The following is a 19912-nucleotide window of genomic DNA, read 5'->3' on the forward strand; positions in this document are numbered from 1 at the left end:
TTTCTTTCGTGCCAATAGTAAAGTTTTTGGCAAACTTCAAAGTTCTTCGATTGGGACGCGCCCCTTTTCTAGTAGCTTAGTTTCGCCTAGATTTCATAAGCGCTTTAATATCTTTTGAACATAAAACAAGTATCAAACAGTTCGTGGTAACGAACTGTAGTAAGGAACGACCCAGCTCAATAGTAAACGAAACTCTGAAAAACAGAATTTTGATGCTAAAAGCTACATCAAAAGAATTGAATTTTCACGCTGATTCTAAATATATAAGTGTCAATTAATTTAGTCTTTTTCATCAAAAGTTAAGAGCCTGAGAAAATTTGCCTTATTTTGGAAAATAGGGGGGCACATCCCTTAAAAGTCAAAGAATCTTAACATCATACCATCGCATTTGGCGTATCAGAAAAACCTGTAGCAAAAATTTCAAGCTCCTATCTATAAAAATGTGGAATTTCGTATTTTTTGCCAGAAGACAAATCACGGGTGCGTGTTTATTTGTTTTTTGTTTTTTTTTTCTTTTTCCCAGGGGTTATCGTATCGACCATGTGGTTCTAGAGTGTCGCAAGAGAGTTCATTCTTACAGAAATGAAAAGTTCTAGTGCCCTTTTTAAGTGATTAAATAAATTGGAGGGCCCCTAGGCCCTCTCCCACGCTCATTTTTTCCAAAACTCAACCGATTAAAATTTTGAGATAGCCATTTAGTTCCGCATAGTCGAAAACCATAATAACTATGTCCTGGGGAAGGACTTACTCCCCCACAATCCCTGGGGGAGGGGCTACAAGTTACAAACTTTGACCAGAGTTTACATATAGTAATGGTTATTGGGAAGTGTACAAACGTTTTCAGGGGGATTTTTTGGTTTGGGGGGTGGGGTTGATGGGAGGGGGCTATGTGGGAGGATATTTCCTTGTAGGAATGTTCTGGGGGAAGAAAAATTCAATGAAAAGGGCGCAGGATTTTCTAGCATTACTAAAAAAAAAATGAAAAAATAAACATGAAAAGGTTTTTTCAATTGGAAGTAAGGAATAGCATTGAAGTTTAAAACGAACAGAGATTATTACACATATGAGGGGTTCTAAAAATATTTTGGCATAAAGAGCGTGGTATTTAGGGGGAGATAAATACCTCGCTCTTTATGCTAAGGTATTTTTAGTAAATTCAGCTATTTATTCTACGGCCTTTTTGATTCAGGGGTCATTCTTAAAGAATTGGGACAAAACTTACGATTTAGTGTAAAGAGCGAGGTATTAACGAGGGTACAAACCCCCTCGTACACATAGTAAAAACATAAGAATATAAAAGTTTGTTACGTAAGTTAATTCTTAAGTTACGCATATTTTTTACTAATAAAAACGTTCGTTAAAAATTATAAGTTCTTGTAGCCTTTTTAAGTAACCGAAAAATTGGAGGGCAGCTAGGCATCCTTCCCCACCCCTTATTTCTCAAAATCGTCTGATCAAAACTAAGAGAAAGCCATTTAGCCAAAAACAATTAATATACAAATTTCATTTCAATAATTTATGTGCGGAGAGCCAAAATCAAACATGCATTAATTCAAAAACCTTCAGAAATTAAATAAAAAAACTTGTTTTTTTAACTGAAAGTAAGGAGCGACATTAAAACTTAAAACGAGCAGAAATTACTCCGTATATGAAATAGGTTGTCCCCTCCGCAATCCCTCGCTCTTTACGCTAAAGTTTGACTCTTTGCCACAATTCTACTTTATAAAAAAATTAAAAGCTTTAGCTTAAAGAGCGAGGGATTGTGGAGGGGACAATCCATTTCATATACAGAGTAGTTTCTGTTCGTCTCAAGTTTTAATGTCGCTCCTTACTTTCAGTTAAAAAAACTAGTTTTTTTATTTAATTTGTGACAGGCTCTGTTTTAATATCTATTGGCCTTCTGTGGTATTTCGTAAGGTGATTTTTTGTTAAATTTGTCTACAGAGCATTTAATGAATATTCTCCCAAGTCCCTATTTAAGGAAATATTGTTATTGATCTTTAGTCTGATTTCAATTGCTTCTCCGACTACTTGCTTTATGCCTAGGTCATTGCTAACCGGATTCTTCAAGAAGTATTTTGTCGCTAGGATTTTCAAAAACACGGCTGCTTAAAGCAGAATCAAAAGAAACAGAAGAAATATTAGAATTTAGAGCTTTGGTGATATCAACTTTATGCTGTTTTAGACGTCCCTCGAAATCCAAGTGAGTTCTCCCTCCATAAAATTTACCAGAGTTGCATGGTATTTGATAGAAACTGCTTTGGCGAGTAACTGGAGTTTTATCTTAACCAGAATATAGGAGATTTATGTTTTTCAAATTACTGGTAAATACAACATACAAATTATTTTGTGTGTATACTTTTTTAAGATTCCTAGCGATTCTTTTCAGTCTACGGTTAATTGTATTATTAATAAATAAAAGGGAATCCCCATTTCCAAAAAATATGTCCCTGATAAAGTCTGGCTCTGCTGTGATGTAGGAATCAGATCAAATGTTTAGGGCACGGTCAACGTGAGAGATTACGACAGCTATTTTAAGTCGTGGGGTGGTGGTGGTTTGATTTAAAATGTAAATATCTTACGTTGGTTTTCTGTAAATAGTAAAATTGAGTTTACCTAAGCTACGAATAATTAACATATCTAAGAATAAGATTTTATTTGAAATTTCAGTTTCTAAGGTAAACTGTAAATTCCTATCATATGTATTAAGGTGATCTAAAAAATCCTCAAGTTCATTTTCATAGATGACGTAATTACACTTTGGAACATTGGGGGAAATTCTGGTTAAATTCCATTGGAAAAATCAGCCTCTTCGCTATTAAACCTTAAAGAATGTTATCGAACATTTGGGTGAAAAAACCTGAGATAGATTAAATAAAAACAAGATTTTTTCAAAAGAAAGTAAAAAGTAGTATTAAAACTTGAAATGAACAAAAATTAGTCCATGTGAGATTGGGGCTTCCCGCTCTTTAACCCCTCTCTCTCTCTCTCTCTCTCTACGTTAAAGTTAAATCTTTGTCCAATGTCTTAAGACTGACTGCTCAAACACAAGTGACGTTGAACTAACAACAAAAAACTCTACGAAACTTTCGCGCAAAGAGCGAGGGGATACGACCCCCATGGTATACAGAATGGTTTCTGTTAATTTTAAGTTTCACTATCGTTCTTTACTTAAATTTGAAACAAAAAAATTTAACCTCGACTGGTTCCAAAGAGCCAATTAACATGCATCAACGAATAGGCTCAAAAGTTGCTTGCAGGCTAAAAAGAAATGAAAACTGAAAAAGAAGAAGATAAAATACCCAAGCTTGTGCACTGTCGGGAAAAGGAAAGTTAATTTTCCCCATATGGGGACGCTACATGGATGACGTAATTTCACTTTGTAACTATGGGGATAATGAACTTACGGGTTTTATAGATTACCTTAATACATATGATAGGAATTTACAGTTTATCTTTGAAATTGAAATTGCAAACAAAATCTCATTCCTAGATGTGCTAATTATTCGTAGCTTAGATAAACTCAATTTGGTAAAATTCTAGTTAATTGACTTCTTGCTATCTCAGAAAGGGTTTAGGTTAGGAAAATGAAACTTTCAGGGATGAAACTACAGACTAAAGTATGTCCTGGGAAGGTATTTTGAAGCAACTACCTCCACCCCTTCTCCATGTAGAGGGCCCTGACCTTTGATGACCTTTAAAAATATGTCTGTTATAAAAGTGAAACCTTGAAAAATATAACTCTTCTGCTTAATTGAAGTACAACAAAATTGTTTTCAGCTTCATAACTTTGTTCAATTCCATTTTATAAGGTTTTAAATATATGCAAATACATTTCCTAAATTTTGAAAAAAAAACATTGATATGGCTCAATTTATACTCAAATAACAGGAATTGCATTTTCAGAACTAAAGGCAGAAAAAAGCAACTAGTAACGGAAAATAAAGGTAAAATGTTGTTTTGTCAAAATTTCAATAGTACCTGTCATGTTGGCAAATTTCAGGGCCCTCTAGAGGGGGAAGGAGCGGAGGTGGGTACTTTAAAATATCTTCCAGGGACATTCTTTAGCCTGTATACCCATCCCTGAAAGTTTCATTTTCCTAACCTGAACCCTTTCCGAGATAGCAAGAAGTCCTTTTACTCTCAATTTTACTATTTACAGAAAACCAAAACAAAGCAATAGATATTTACATTTAAAATCCAGCCGCCCCCCGACAAGTTAAAAGAGCGGTCATAATCTCTCTTGTCGATTGCCTAAATATTTACTCTGATTCCTACATCATAGCAGAACTAGACTTTATCTGGGACATACTTCTCGTTCAAAGAACAAAAAAGAAGAAAAGTAAAGAAGGGTAATCTACTCACGATCTACATCTGATCATTGTTCACAATTTCCCACAAGTGATGTAGTACTGAAGCTTCTGGTATTTGTGTCGGTCCGACAGGGCGTTTATTAAACGTCTCAGTAGCAATGAAATTTAATCTAGTTTCATTTATTTCAGTGAGATTGTAAGCATTTGAGGGTGCAATAAAAATTGGCTCAGTAAATCGTGGTATATTCGACTTCGCTGCTAGAAGGCCTGTGAAGAACACATCATCAATCCAAAAAAACTGTGTATCGTTGATATTACGCAGTAAAAGGTTTACTGCATTTTGAGGATAAATTATTGCGTAACCGTTACAATAGGTTGGATAAAACTTTCGTCTATATTCTTTTCTAGAAACGTACCATTTTGACTTTTTATTTCTACGAGCTTCAGCAGAAAGCACAGTATCACACAATATATTTGGTTTTTCAAATTTATTCTCTATAGATTCTATATAAGAAACTAGCTTCTTTGGCTGGACAAAAATATCATCGTCGAACTTAAAGAGAAAATTTACACTTGGGCAGTAGGTAATAAACCACTTCAAGGATATTACGTGTTTCCACGTCAGATTACGATAAGTGTCAACGAAATCACCAACTACTAAATCTTCATGTGTCGAATGTTCCAAAGATATAAGATCATGAACATCTTTGTTGTCATTCAAGCCAACGATAAAAACAACAGGAATCCCATGATGACTGGAATTTCCCCACGTTTCACGGATGCCCTGTCGTAACGCTGTATTATTTATGGCACTATGAATGGAAATTGCATATTTAGTTCCACTTTGGCATACTGAATACCTCGCTATTGTTATATTTACCAAGTCAGGGTCTGTTACTGTGTTATTTTCGTCCAGAAGGTTTATGAAAATCTTGTAGCTAAACCAGAAGCATAGCCAGGTCAAAAGTATGGAAAAAGCAATAGCTGTTCTTTTCCCAGGGGAATTCATTTAACCTGTTAAAAAAAGACATAGCCTACAGTTGAAAAACAGAATTTCCAAAAATATGTTAAAAAAAGAATGATAAACAAAAAAGCTTTATTCCAAGGATCACCATTCATGTTTTAGAAGAAATTCATTTTGTTCTCCCAATAAATTTGCTCTTCGTCTTTTCCAATTGTCATTTTTTTTTCTTTTTTTTGCCTGCAAGCAACTTTTGAGCTTATCCGTTGATCCATGCTAATTGGCTCTTTGAAACCAGTCGAGGTTAAAATTTTTTTATTTCAAATGGAAGTAAAGAGCAATATTAAAACATGAAATTAACAGAAATCATTCTGTGTACCATGGGGGTCTTATCCCCTCGCTCTTGGCGCTAAAGTTTCATAGAGCTTTTTTGTTATTAGTTCAACATCCCTAGGGTTTGTATGTTTCAAATGGAATATAATCAGAATTTTCCTCATAGTTCTAAAGTGAAATTACGTCATCCATGTAACGTCATCATATGAGGAAAATGAACTTAGGGGGTTTTAGATCATCTTAATAGACATGATAGGAATTTAGAGTTTACCTTAGAAATTGAAATTGCAGATGAAATCTCATTCCTAGATGTGCTAATTGTTCGTAGCTTAGATAAACTAAATTTTACTATTTACAGAAACCCAACACAAAACAATCGATATTTACATTTAAAATCAAACCCCCCTCCTAAGTTAAAAGAGCTGTCGTAATCCCTCTCGTCGATCGTGTCCTTTATCAGGGAAGCACTTTTTGAAAATGGGAATCCTATATTATTTAGTAATCATACAATTAACCGTAGAATGAAAAGACACTCCCGTAAAATCAACGATAATTTACCATTTGACAATCCCGATAAGCCCCAAAACATAATTTACCTCCCATATATTCCAAAAATCACTAGGAATCTTAAAAAAGTACAAAGACAAAATAATTGATAAATTAAACGAAAACTTACTAAGTTTGAAGTTTGATTGTAATTCTACTCCAAAGAAGGAGCGCCAGCGTAGCTGAGAGTTCAACTGAGATAGACGCGTGCAATCGCCTCAATTGACCAAAACCAAAACCAGTATTTTAAAGTCGTTGTAGTATGCGGTGGATAAGCTCATAATGAAACGATGAGAGTTCAATGGGAAGGGAAATCGGGAGGGCAGTTGAACTCTCGGCTGCGCTGGTGCTCCTTCTTTGGAGTAGAACTACAATCAAACTTCAAACTTGGTAAGTTTTCGTTTAATTTATCAATTCTGCTCCAAAAAGAGCGCCTTAGCTTCGCCTCGAGTTAAAATGAGATTTTAAAGTTCAGCATGACCTAAACCAACACTAATGACCAATATTAGCCCTGTTCAATAAAAAGAGGGTGCTGTACAAAAATTCATTTATAGTAAGATAATTCAAATATAACAGAATGCGATGAGTAACTTCAAAAGACATATAACTGTTTTCCACTTTCAATTGGTTTATTTTAGAACCTTGCAAACGTTTTGGCATTTGTCCAGCCTACATATCTTATGATTTGGTCCACATCAACTCCTCTTGCTTTAAGGTGGGACGTTGAGGCAGACCGTGTGCTATGAGCACCATAAACACTGGTATCTATACCTGCAAGAAATAACACTTCTTTTATCCATCTAGAAATAGATGACTTGGACGCAGCAGTATAAGGCTTATGATATGTAAGAAAAAGTGCGTCGTCTCTATTCAGGTATGACGTCATTCTAGTATACCTAGCTAGGTGCGTCACCGGACAGAGGGACGACTCTAGAAAAGGTCGAAATTTAACTACTGATTTGTGGTTTCCCGGTTTCGTTGTTTTTAATAACACTTTAATTTGAAAATCAAAACTCCAATCGTCATTATGTATCATATTATTAAGTGACAAACTGGCCAAAAGCTGAACTCTTTCACAAGCCGATAGAATCAATAAAACTGCTAATTTTTGTGTTAGTGTCTTTAATCTAAGATTTTTGATATCCCAAGCTGGGAATCTAAATAGATCGAATACACATTTTACACCCCAAATACTAGAAATCTTGGGTAGACTAGGCCTTCTATTAAAGACACCTTTCAAGAATTTATTGGTGATGTGATTACTGCCCTAACTGAAGGCTTGGTAAAATTGCGGATAAAGCACTCTTCGCAGTATTAATAGCACTGTATCCAACACCTGAGTGAAACAGTTCCGTAAGAAAGGTCATAGTCTCCAGTACAGTTGCCTCCAAGGCCTGGATTGTGTTTCTACCACAAAAGTCGATCATTTTTAATGTAAACCCTGTACTGGCGCTTAGTTGAATCCCGCCATCCATCCATGATAATATCGACTGTGGAGGGAGAATATCCCTGGTGGTGAAGCCCTTGCCGGAGAAGACACAAGCCGCTAGACGTAACGTTTTGGACAAAGGATGTTGTTAGGTCGGTTTCTGTGGAAGAGACAAAGTAAAAGTATCATTTGGTAAAAGTATAGGAGCTCCTATTAAGAGCTTTAATAGTAAGGGATACCAAACTTGTGTGGTCCAGTTTGGGAAAATCAAAATACCAGTTGCCTGATCTGTCTCTACCTTCTGAAGGGTCCTCAGAAGTAAGCTAAATGGGGGGAAAGCATAAAAGAAATGAAGCTCCCAACTCATTGGAAATGCATCTACGAAAAAACATTCTGGATCTGGTTTCCAAGAAACAAATGGTTTAATCTGAAAATTTCATCTAGTTACAAACAGATCAATATCTATCGACTGACATACCAACGAATTCAAAATAATGAATATTCTAGAATCTAATTTCCATTCTTTTTCATTATCAAATTTTCGAGATGCTTTGTCTGCGATACTAGCAACTCCTGGCACATGCTCTGCAGATATCCACCCTTTACCCTGCAATACTAACTGCCAGATCTTATTTGCGAAATAATTACAAAATTCAGATTTTGTTCCTCCCATTTTATTGATATAAGCTACTGTAGTTATATTATCTGAACACAGCCGGACATGAGTGCCCTTAATATCCTGAGCAAAACACTTTAATCCCAGATAAACGGCCTTCGTTTCTAAAACATTGATGTCAAATCCATTCTCTTCTGAGGACCTTACACCTGTGGCTGTTCTCATGGAATATTCATCGAAGAGTACCAAGCCTAATTTGGATGCATCGCTGCACAAATATTTGTCAATTGACCTAGGCTAAATTGCTTTAGAAGCATGATTGGCAATATTCAACCACCATTGCAATTCCGAAATTACATCGGATGTTAAAGTTAACCTAGCCGCAAAATCACCCTTCGCGTGCTTTAGCACTTGAGTTTTCAACGATTCCGCTTTCCCGTAATATAAATGCCCTAATTCTACTGCTGGGAAGGTTGAAACAAGAACACCTAGAATTTTGGCCAAATTTTGAATCGTAGTCGATTCTTGACGAAGAATTTTTGAAACTAATTCTAAAACCTTTTTAATTTTTCTTTCCGGCAGGAAAATACACATTAACCCTTTAAGTACTGAATTATGAAATCGATAGGGAAAAAAATATTTGAAGGATTTCTCTAGATGAAAAAAAATTGCAGAACTCGAATATGGAGTCACATTTTCGGTATCTGGTTCAGGATTCGAGATCCGTTATGTCCTTTTAAAAGGACATCCGTCCTTAGTTGAGTATTTTTTTTCAAATACTGCCATGTATTTTTGTATCAGACAATACTAGTAACTACTACAAAAGTAAAAAAGAGTTCACCTCCTGTGGTAGGAAAGAATACAGTTCCTCTCGGGAACAAGGCACAGTACAATTCCAAGGCACTTGCTACACAGGATTTTTGTATTTTTCTGACAAATTCGGCAGCGTTTTTTATCTTTTCCGAATTCAGGAAAATGGTTGTACCCGCCATGATTCCCATCCGTAGGGAGGGGGGTAGGCTATGTAGGTATTTTTCATGGAGGAGTATCTTCGGCTTCCAGAGATAAAGGTCTACCAGGGCACCTTTTGGATGTGTCGGAGTATCCGAGAAAGCATGCAATGAAGGTTTTGAACTTCAGTAGAGGTATTGGTTTGTCGTTTGACTGCCAGCAGTGACGACGATAAATTAGCTTGGCATTGACTACTGCATTGTCAAGAACGTAGTAGAATATGCGCATATGCCACTTTCTTGCCTTCAGGCTTGAGCTATACAGCTCTATAGGCATATCAGCCTAGTCCACACCACCCATGTACTTGTTGTACTCTTTGAACACTGCGGGCCATTCGATTTCCACGTATTTCTTCTCGGAGGAGTCCCAATGTCTACAGGTATCCTTGGGCCCAACTGAAACGTAGTACAACACAAGTGAGACCGCTTTGTTATCATACCAGCGCACCAAGCAAACTTCTGTCGATTTTTCAACTCTCCAGTCGACGTGTCCCATAAGAAACCCCCTATGTCCCCAGATCCGATTCGAATTGAAAATGGAACATCTGAGACATAAGATGCTTCTATATATCAAGCTTCATTAAGAGCTCTAAAGCAAAAGATCGTTCTAAACATCGAATTTCATTAAGATTCGATCACCCTTCGAAAGTTACAAATACCTCATTTTTTCTAATCATTTTTCCTCATTTGTCCTCCCCTTTATGACTCTGGATCCGGTCGGGATTTAAAGTAAGATTCGTTCCGATTTTGTCAATCACGTAAGTAGGACTTCTGCTTATTTTTCCCACCATGTTTCATCCCAATCCCTCCACTCTAAGCGTTTTCCAAGATTTTAGGTTCCCCCCTCCAATTCCCCCCAACGTCACCGGATCTGGACAAGATTTGAAATAAGAGCTCTGAGACACGACATCCTTCCAAACATGAAATTTCATTAATATCCCATCACCCGTTCGTAAGCTAAAAATACTTCATTTTTTCAATTTTTTTAATTAACCGGCCCCCCACTCCCCCCACAGATGGTCAAATCGGAAAAAAGACTATTTCTAAGTTAATTTTGTCTGGTCCCTGATACGCCTGCCAAATTTCATCGTCCTAGCTTACCTGGAAGTGCCTAAAGTAGCAAAACCGGGACCGACAGACCGAAAGAATTTGCGATCGCTATTTTTCACTTGGTTAATACCAAGTGCGATAAAAAGGATATCGATGCTTCTACATTGAGAGCTTTTCTTCCGGTTTTTATTTTTGAAAAAAATTCTTTTTGGTAAAAAAGAACCACCTTGAAGAAATGTCACTTTTGCTAAAAAGTGTCACAACAGTGTCACGTCTCCTGAAAGGTGCCACTTTGAAAAAAAAGTGCCAAAAGTGGCACGAAAGTGTCATTTGTGGCAACCTTGACCTTGAACTAAAAAAATGCTGGGCTTAATGATTGCTTCATCCCCTAGAGAAGGACCACCCACTTACAGATGATCTTTAAAAGATAACAATTAGCTCAAAGATTACCTGACAGAGGGTTAGAAGTTGTACAGGAAATGGATTAATATGATCCTGGTGAACCAATCGGGTAAATTCAAGCTGAAAAATCATCGAAAACGGTTAACAAATTCGGTCTAGATCAGTAATTAGGCACTATCCCTTATTCTTTGAGAAGTATCAGAAAATTACGGGAAAATGAAAAAAAATCATGAGATTTGGGGGGGGATAGGCTCGGAGGGCTCTTCTGCATACGTCCATGCACTGAGACTATCTGTTTTGGCTTAACTTCAATTACCCATGGCTTTCAAGTTTTTCATTACTTCTACCCAAGTTGACAAACTCAAAAATTAAATTCAAAATTATAGTTTTAGTCACTCCAGTCGTGCTTCCAGTCACTCCAGTCTTGCTTTGGCTCTCACTGAGACTATTTGTCTTGGCCAAACACCAATTAGCCATGGCCTCCAAGTTTTTCACCGCTTCCATCAAGTTGATTTGAATTCGAAAATGAATGGACTTTCAAAAACTAAAAAAAAAATTCTCAAAACCAAACTAAATGGCATCTTTCCGAATCTTCTACCCCGTACCATAAAAAGAGTACCCCAAACTCTTTATTTTGGAATTCTTTCAACCCTGCGGTGTTTCATTTTCGAAACCTTGGCGCTGCATTAAATAATTGCCATTTTTGACCGATTTTCAATTTTTAAGGCATGATCTTCATGATTTAAACTGTCTTCTGTAATTGGTGATTTTAAAATTATTTGCAAGAAATTTTGTGTCAATAGCTTAACACTTTTCCAATTTTTTTCAAAAGGCAACACAAAACCCTATTCCTAAATTATAGTAAATAAAAAGAACAATAAGAAAACACTTGATGGTATTATTAGATATTTAACGTACCTGAGACCCCTTTGACTTGTTTCTAATGAATAAATGGGGTTGAAGTGAATGCAGGAAAATGGCATTTAAAAAGTTTTCCAAGACCCAACATCCAAGTTCATCGAGCGTCTGAAAAGCCTCCCACTCTAATGACAGACTAGTGGTCAAAGGTTAAAATTGCGGATTAGCTACACTGACTAGCACAAGTTAACCTTTCTTTAAATTACAAATAACGAATGGAGCGTTCTAAACTGATTTTTTTTTGCTGATACCAAAACAATTTTCGAAAGGCCGACCAATTACACGTTTTCAACTTTTGGTTACTATGGGCTGTGGTTCGCTCTTTACTATTTTGTAGCTACTGCTGCAACTATGATTTGTTATTTGAATATATACAGACATTTTTTGGGAGGGGCTATTCTACAAGGGGAGAATTTTCAGCGGTAAGGAAAATTTATGGAGATGAACTTGCCAAAGGAAATATAATCCAGAGGAAACAAATGGAGCGTTCTAAACAGATTTTTTTTCGCTGATACCAAAACAATTTTCGAAATCTTCCCGTCCCCCAGTTTTAGTGTATTTTTAAAAAAAGTTTTATTTTTGGTTTTTCCTAGGGAAATTTGGCTGGTTTGACCTTTAGAAGAAGTCAGTGGCTGAGGACTTCTTCCATCGTTTTAAGTTCTTAAGCTAAATTCAAAAATTAATCAAATTTAAATAGGTATCCTCGGATTCTATATTAAATGTCGTGAAGATTGTTCGCAACACCAAAAACTCAACACAAAAATTGTAAGTATTGTGGCAGCAAAGCTGTGGGCGTTTGAGGTAATCTCTCAGTTTTTTTTCGTTGACAAAAATGTTACAGTAGGAAATTTTTTGTTGACAGTTACAATTTCACGCTTTTAAACTCCAAAACACCTAATTCTGCGAAAAAAAAGTTCTGTGAAATTATACAGCGAAAAATTCAGATTTAATTTTTAAAATCAGGATATGATCTTAAATGAGGAAGTAATAAGCAATATGTGATTTTTATATTTAACAAAATCACTTTGACAGTGTTGTTACTATTAATATAAAGGTGTAGAACTACAGAAAAAGTTCTTACCTGCCAAAACCTTATAGGAGTAAATACTCGAAATTCCTTTTTAGAATGCGCTGGAATCAATACTTACTCTTTCTTCTGGTATTCCTGGCATAGTCCCGTCATGTCTTAAAAGAAATACTGATTACTGTCCTATATTTTCATAAGCTAGATTTTAGTTTTCCTGGTAAAGCTGTGTAGTCACTTTGCTATAGATTATCAATTATTCAATAAACAAGATTCTGCAGATGATTTAAGCATCAAGAGTGTGACGAAATCAAGATATTTCTTCTAGATCTTTCCTATGTGAGTCTTTGGATTTATTTATTCTATCAAGACTATAACTTTTTACCACGTACAAGCCAGTATTTTTCAAACAGTTCGTGGTAACGAACTGCAGTAAGGAGTGACCCGGCTCAATAGTAGCCAAAACTCTAAAAAATGGAATTTTGATACTAATAGCTACATCAAAAGAATCGTATTTTGAAGCCGATTTTAAATAAATAAGTTCCATCAAGATCAATTATACCCATCAAAAGTTACGAGCCTGAGAAAATTTGCCTTATTTTAGAAAATAGGCGGAAACACCCCCTAAAAGTCATAGAATCTTAACGAAAATCACACCATTAGATTCAGCGTATCAGAGAACCCTGTTGTAGAAGTTTCAAGCTCTTATCTACAAAAATGTGGAATTTTGTATTTTTTGCCAGAAGGCAGATCACGGATGCGTGTTTATTTGTTTGTTTGTTTTTCTTTGTTTTTCTTTTGTTTTTTTCCCCTAGGGTGATCGTATCGATCCAGTGGTCCTAGAATGTTGCGAGAGGGCTCATTCTAACGGAAATGAAAAGTTCTACTGCCCTTTTTAAGTGACCAAAAAAATTGGAAGGCACCTAGGCCCCCTCACACGCTAATTATTTTCCCAAAGTCAACGGATCAAAATCCTGCGATAGCCATTTTACTCGGTGTAGTCGAAAAACCTTATAACTCTGTCTTTGGGGACCACTTGCTCCCCCACAGTCCCCGTGGGAGGGGCTACAAGTTACAAACGTTGAACAGTGCTTACATATAGTAATGGTTATTGGGAAGCGCACAGAGGTTTTCAGGGGGATTTTTTGGTTGGGGGAGGGGTTGAGAAGAGGGAGATATGTTGGGCGATATGTTTAGGGAACTTTCCATCGAGGAATTTGAAATGGGGAAGAAAATTTCCTTGAAGGGAGCGCAGGACTTTCTAGCATGATTTAAAAAAAAAACACAATGAAAAAATAAATATAGAATAGTTTTTTCAACTGGAAGTAAGGAGCAGCATTAAAACTTAAAACGAAAAAAAATTATTACGCATATGAGGGGCTCACCTCCTCCTAATACTTCGCTCTTCACGCTAAAGTATTTTTAGTAATTTCAACTATCTATTCTACGGCTTTTGTGATTCAGGGGTCATTCTTACTGAATTGGGACAAAATTTAAGCTTTAGTGCAAAGAGCGAGGTACTGACGAGGGGGTGAACCCCCTCATATATGTAATAAAAACATAAGAATATAAAAGTTCTTTACGTAAGCTAAATTACAAGTTACGTATATCTTTTACTAATAAAAACATTCGCAAAAAATTAAAAGTTCTAGTTTCCTTTTTAAGTCAAAAAATCGGAGGGCAACTAGGCTTCCTCCCCCACTCCTTTTTTTCTCAAAATCATTCGTTCAAAACTATGAGAAAGCCATTTAGCAAAAAAAAAATAAAATGCAAATTTGGTTTTAATTATTCCTCTGCGGAGAGCCAAAATCAAAACATGCATTGATTCAAAAACGTTCAGAAATTAAATTAAAAAAAAACAAGTTTTTGTAACTGAAAGTAAGGAGCGACATTAAAACTTAAAAAGAACAGAAATTACTTCGCATATGAAAGGGCCTGCTTCCTCATTAACAACTCGCTCTTTACGCTAAAGTTGTAATGGGGTTGAAAAGAGTGCCTAGTGGCCCTCCAAATGTTTTGTTTCTTAAAAAGGCCACTAGACCTTTTAATTTTATTAACGAACGTTGTTATTAGTAATTAATATATGAAACTTACGAATTAACTTACATAGCGAACTTCTATGTTGATATATTTTTAATGCGTATATGAGGGGGATCAGCCCCACGTAAATACCTCGCTCTTTAAACTAAAGTTTGAATTTTGTTCCAATTCCATAGGAATAGCCCCTGGATAACAAAGATAGTTTAATTAGAATAAATAGCTCTTTTGAAATTACTAAAAATACTTTAGCGTAAAGAGCAAGGTATTGAGGAGGACAAAAACACCCTTATATGTTTAGTAATTTTGTTTGTTTTAAGATTGAATGTTGCTCCTTACTCTCAGTTAAAAAACTCATTATTAAACTTTGTTTAATTTCTCCTTTTTTTAAATAGTGCTGAAAAATCCAGCTTTTCTTTACTTCCCCCATGGTAAATTCCTCCGTGGAAAGATCCTCTCACTTAACTCCCTCTTCCCGATCTCCCCCACCACCACCTGAAAAATCCCCCCTGAAAACGTCAGTATACTTCCCAATAACCAACACAATATCTAAACAATTGGCAAAGCTCATAACTTGCAGCCTTTCTCCTGAGGATTCTGGGGGATTAAGTGGTCCTCGAAGAGATAGTTATTAGATATTTCGACTATGCTGAGCATAATTGCAAAATGGTAAAAATGAGCGTGCGAGGGGGCCTAGTTACCCTCAAATTTTTTGCTTCACATAAAAGGACACTAAAACTCTTAATTTCAGTTGAAATGAGCCCTTTTACGATAATCTAGGACCTCTGGGTCGATACAATCACCCTTGGGAAAAAAAATAAAAAAGTATCCGTAATCTTTCCTCTGTCAAAAATACAAAATTCCATATTTTCAAACAGTTCGTGGTAATGATCTGTAGGTAGGAGCGACGGCTCAATAGCAAACGAAAGTCTAAAAAACTAAATTTCGATACTAATAGATACACTAAAAGAATTGTATTTTTATGCTGATTTTAAATATACAAGTTTCATCAAATTTAGCCTTACCCATGAAAAGATACGAGCCTGAGAAAATTTGCCTTATTTTGGAAAATAGATGACTATTAGGAAAGACCGCCTAAAAGTCATAGAATATTGACGAAAATCACACCATCGCATTCGGCGTATCAGAAAACACCACTGTAGAGATTTTAAGCTCCTATCTACAAAAATGTAGAACTTCGTATCTTTTGCCAGAAGTTCGATCACGGGTGCGTGTTTATTTGTTGTTGTTTTTTTCTTCCTTTTCCCAGGGGTGATCATATCAACAGTAGGGGTGACAGTGGTCCTAAAATATCGTGAGGGGGCTCATTCTAATGGAAATGAAAAGTTCTAGTGCCCTTTTTAGATGACCGAAAAAATTGGAGGTCATCTAGGCCCGCTGCCACGCTCATTTTTTCCCCAAAGTCAATGGATCAAAGTTTTGAGTTAGCCATTTTGTTCAGCATAGTCGAAAAACATAATAAGATCTCTTTGGGGACGACTTACTCCTCCAGAGTTCCCAGGGAGGGGCTGCAAGTTACAAACTTTGACCAGTGTTTACATACAGTAATGGTTATTGGGAAGTGTACAGACGTTTCCAGGGGGATTTTTTGTTGTGGGGGGGGGGGAGGGTTGAGGGGAGAAAGATACGTGGAAGGATCTTTACTTGGTGAAATTTGTCATGGTGGAAGAGAAATTTCATGAAGGGGGCTCAGGATTTTCTAGCATTATTCAAAGAGAACAATAAAAATAAATATGAAAAAGTTTTTAAACTGAAAGTAAGGAGCAGCATTAAAACTTACAAAGAACGGAAATTATTACGCATATAAGGGTTTCATTTCCTCCTAAATACCTCGCACTTTACGCTAAAGTACTTTTAGTAATTTCAACTATTTATTCTACGGCCTTTGTCATTCTTAAAGAATTGGGACAAAACTTAAGCTTTAGTGTAAAGAGCGAGGTACTGATGAGGGTCAAACCCGCTCATATATGTAACAAAAATAAACAAATATAGAAATTCGTTACGTAAATTATTTGTAATTTATGTATATTTATTACTAACAAAAACGTTCGTAAAAAAACCAAAAAGTTAGTTACCCTTTTAAGTTACAAGAAATTGGAGGGCAACTAGGCAACTAGGCAAAAGGGGCAAAGCCCCTTTTTATCAAAATTGTCCGAACAAAAATATTTGAAGGCCATTTAAACAAAAATAATCAATATGCAAATTTCGTTTTAATTATCCAGGTGTGGTCAGCCAGACCTGACCACAAAATCAAAACATGCATTAATTAAAAAATATTCTGAAATTAAGTAAAAAAACAATTTTTTAACTGCAAGTAAGGAGCGACAATAAAACTTAGAACAAACGGAAATTATTCCGTATATGCAAGGGGTTGCCTCCTCCTCAACGACTCGCTCTTTACGCTAAATTTCTTTATTTCTTTAAAAAGCAGTTAAGAGTTGTGACACAGAGTCAAACTTTAGCGTAAAGAGTGAGGAGTTGAGGAGGATACAACCCCTTTCATATACGGAATAATTTCTGTTCATTTTAAGTTTTAATGTCGCTCCTTACTTTCAGTTAAAAAAATTGTTTTTTTTTATTCTTTAAATAGTTGCAGATAAGAGCTTGAAACCACTGCATTAGGGTTCTCTGATAGGCTGAATTTGATGGTGTGATTTTCACTAAGATTGTATGACTTTAGGGGGTTTCCCTCTTTTTTCGAAAATAAGACAAATTTTTTCAGGCTCTTAACTTTTAATGAGGAACATTAAACTTGATGAAACTTACATATTTTAAATCAAAATCAAATTCTTATGACGCGTATAGCCTATTGGTATCAAAATTCCGTTTTTTAGAGTTTTGTTACTATTGAGCCTGGTCGCTCCTTACTACAGTTCGTTACCATGAACTGTCTGATCTTTCAGATTCAAACAAAGGCAAAGCTTTAGCCTTATCTAAAAAAGATACAAATCTCAGCCTTACATTATTTTCATGAAAGGGCAGTTATGATGAACTAGAAATTTCTCTGAACGGTGATAGTGACTGCTCGTTTGCAAACGGGTCTCTCGTGTCTAGCAGTTCGAAAAAGAGAAATTTTGGGGCAAGTGACAAATATTCTCAGATACTTACAATCCCGGGAAACTAAAGACATGTTCAAAGACTAGCTCATAAAAAAACCAAGTGGTGATTCGGTAATTTGCTAATGGTGTAATGCTGAACTGAGCTACCATAAGGGAAATAATTAGTTTCACGAACCATTCTATGTTGAAAACCCACAAGAAAAATGTAGCCATTCCGAAGAACAATGCACGTATTTTCCGCAGGGAGAACATTCCATGGGGAAGGAGGTTTCCAGGGGTGAAATTTTGAGGGGGAATTGTACACTGGGGTAATTTGCCAGATTTCCTAAACATTTGTTTTTACTTGTTTTTACTTTCTCTCTGTTGACCCAATCCTATGCTTGGAGATGTTAAGGGTAATTGTCAGGGATACATTTTTGACAGAACTGAATTGTCTAAAAGATATTTGCGGGGAGAGGAGGGATTTTCCGTGGAGGTGGAGCCGGATTTTCTGGCATTTTTAAAAAACCATTTGAAATAAAATAATAAATTCTTTTTTTTTCATCTGAAAGCAGGCCTAAGGAGCAACATTAAAACGAAAAAAATATATTTATCTATTATGGGGGTTGCCCCCCTCCAACCGCTTCAACACTTCTGTTTTTCCGCTTTTCTGCTTGAATTTAGTCCCGATTCTGTAAGAAATACTCTCAAAACACGTTTGTTGTTTAAATAGAGCAATGAGAAGCTAAAGTACTAAAAAACTTCAGAGTGAATAGTCTGGTGTTTAGAGGGGGCAGTCCACCTTACTATGTTATCGTTTATATTCGTTTTATTTTAATGCCGCCCCTTACTTTCAGGTAAATTTATACACAATTCCTGGTGTAAGTTCATGTCTGCTTGCCGAAGAATATTCAATAGTTGGAGAAATCATTGCATGTGGTATTGCCTCTCTATGCTTTATTTGTATCAGTTTTCTTAAAATAAGAGACATAAAAGTCTCATTTTCAGGTCAAGAGAATAAAGCAATAAAGACATTATAAAACGTAAATCAATGGAGTTTCAGAGTGTAATTCAGATAGTTTTTTTAATTTAAAAATAATTTTGAAGTATTTAACGCAATAAGCATTTTCACCTATGGGTTCCAATCGCGTGCTGGCTCTAAAACTTACTCTCTTAAAGTCAACTATGATTTACTAGGCAGATCCAACCCCTATTTGAAACTGAAAATGAAGCTAAAACCTATTCTGGCCACCCAAATTTTCGCAACAAAATTTCATTTTGTTTTTCCGTGAAAATTCCACGAATCTAGTTACTTGTCCCCGAAAACTCCCCGAATTTTTAAGACTTTTATCTGAGTTTTAAGATTCGAGAGTGGAAGTCCTTATTTTTTCATCTATAATTAGTTAATTCACTCTAGTCGTCTTCACCTGTTCGCTATAGTCAAACAGTTCGTGGTAGCGAACTGTAGTAAGGAGCGACCCGGCTCAATAGTAAACGAAACTTTAAAAAAACAGAATTTTGATGCTAAAAGATACATCAACAGCATTGAATTTTCATGCTGATTTTAAATATAGAAGTTTCATCAAATTTATTCTTTGTCATCAAAAGTTACGAGCCTGAGAAAATTTGCCTTATTTTGGAAAATAGGGGGAAACACCCCATAAGAGTTATAGAATCTTAACGAAAATCACACCATCGCATTCGGCATATCAGAGAACCCAACAGCGAAAATTTCAAGCTCCTATCTACAAAAATGTGGAATTTCGTATTTTTTGCCAGAAGACAAATCACGGGTGCGTGTTTTGTTTGTTTGTTTTTTTGTTTGTTTTTTTTTCTTTTCCCCAGGGGTTCGTATTGACTAAGTGGTCCTAGAATGTCGCAAGAGGGCTCATTCTAACGGAAAGGAAAAGTTCTAGTGCCCATTTTAAGTGACCAAAAAAATTGGAGGGCATCTAGGCCCCCTCCCACACTCATTTTTTTCCCAAAGTTAACGGGTCAAAATTTTGAGATAACCATTTTGTTCCGCATAGTCAAAAACCATAAGAACTATGTCTTTAGGAATGACTTAGCCTACTCCTCCACAGTCCCTGGGGGAGGGGCTGCAAGTTACAAGCTTTGACCAGTGTTTGCGCACAGTAATGGTTATTGGGAAGTGTACAGGCATTTTCAGGAGAATTTTTTTGGTTCGGGGGTAGGGTTGAGGGGAGGGGGCTA

The 19912-nt window shown here is 36.1% G+C and overlaps 1 protein-coding gene across 1 annotated transcript; it reads right to left on the reverse strand.

The window, feature by feature from the left end:
* Nucleotides 1-4368: 4368 nt before the first annotated feature.
* LOC136042065 (N-acetyllactosaminide beta-1,3-N-acetylglucosaminyltransferase 2-like) lies at nucleotides 4369-5322 on the reverse strand. Its single transcript, XM_065726938.1, has one exon. The coding sequence runs from the start codon at nucleotides 5320-5322 to the stop codon at nucleotides 4369-4371; it is 954 nt and encodes a 317-aa protein (XP_065583010.1).
* Between the last annotated feature and the right edge of the window lie 14590 nt (nucleotides 5323-19912).

This window comes from Artemia franciscana, unplaced genomic scaffold, assembly GCF_032884065.1.
Source record: "Artemia franciscana unplaced genomic scaffold, ASM3288406v1 PGA_scaffold_60, whole genome shotgun sequence".
NCBI classification, from domain to species: domain Eukaryota; kingdom Metazoa; phylum Arthropoda; class Branchiopoda; order Anostraca; family Artemiidae; genus Artemia; species Artemia franciscana.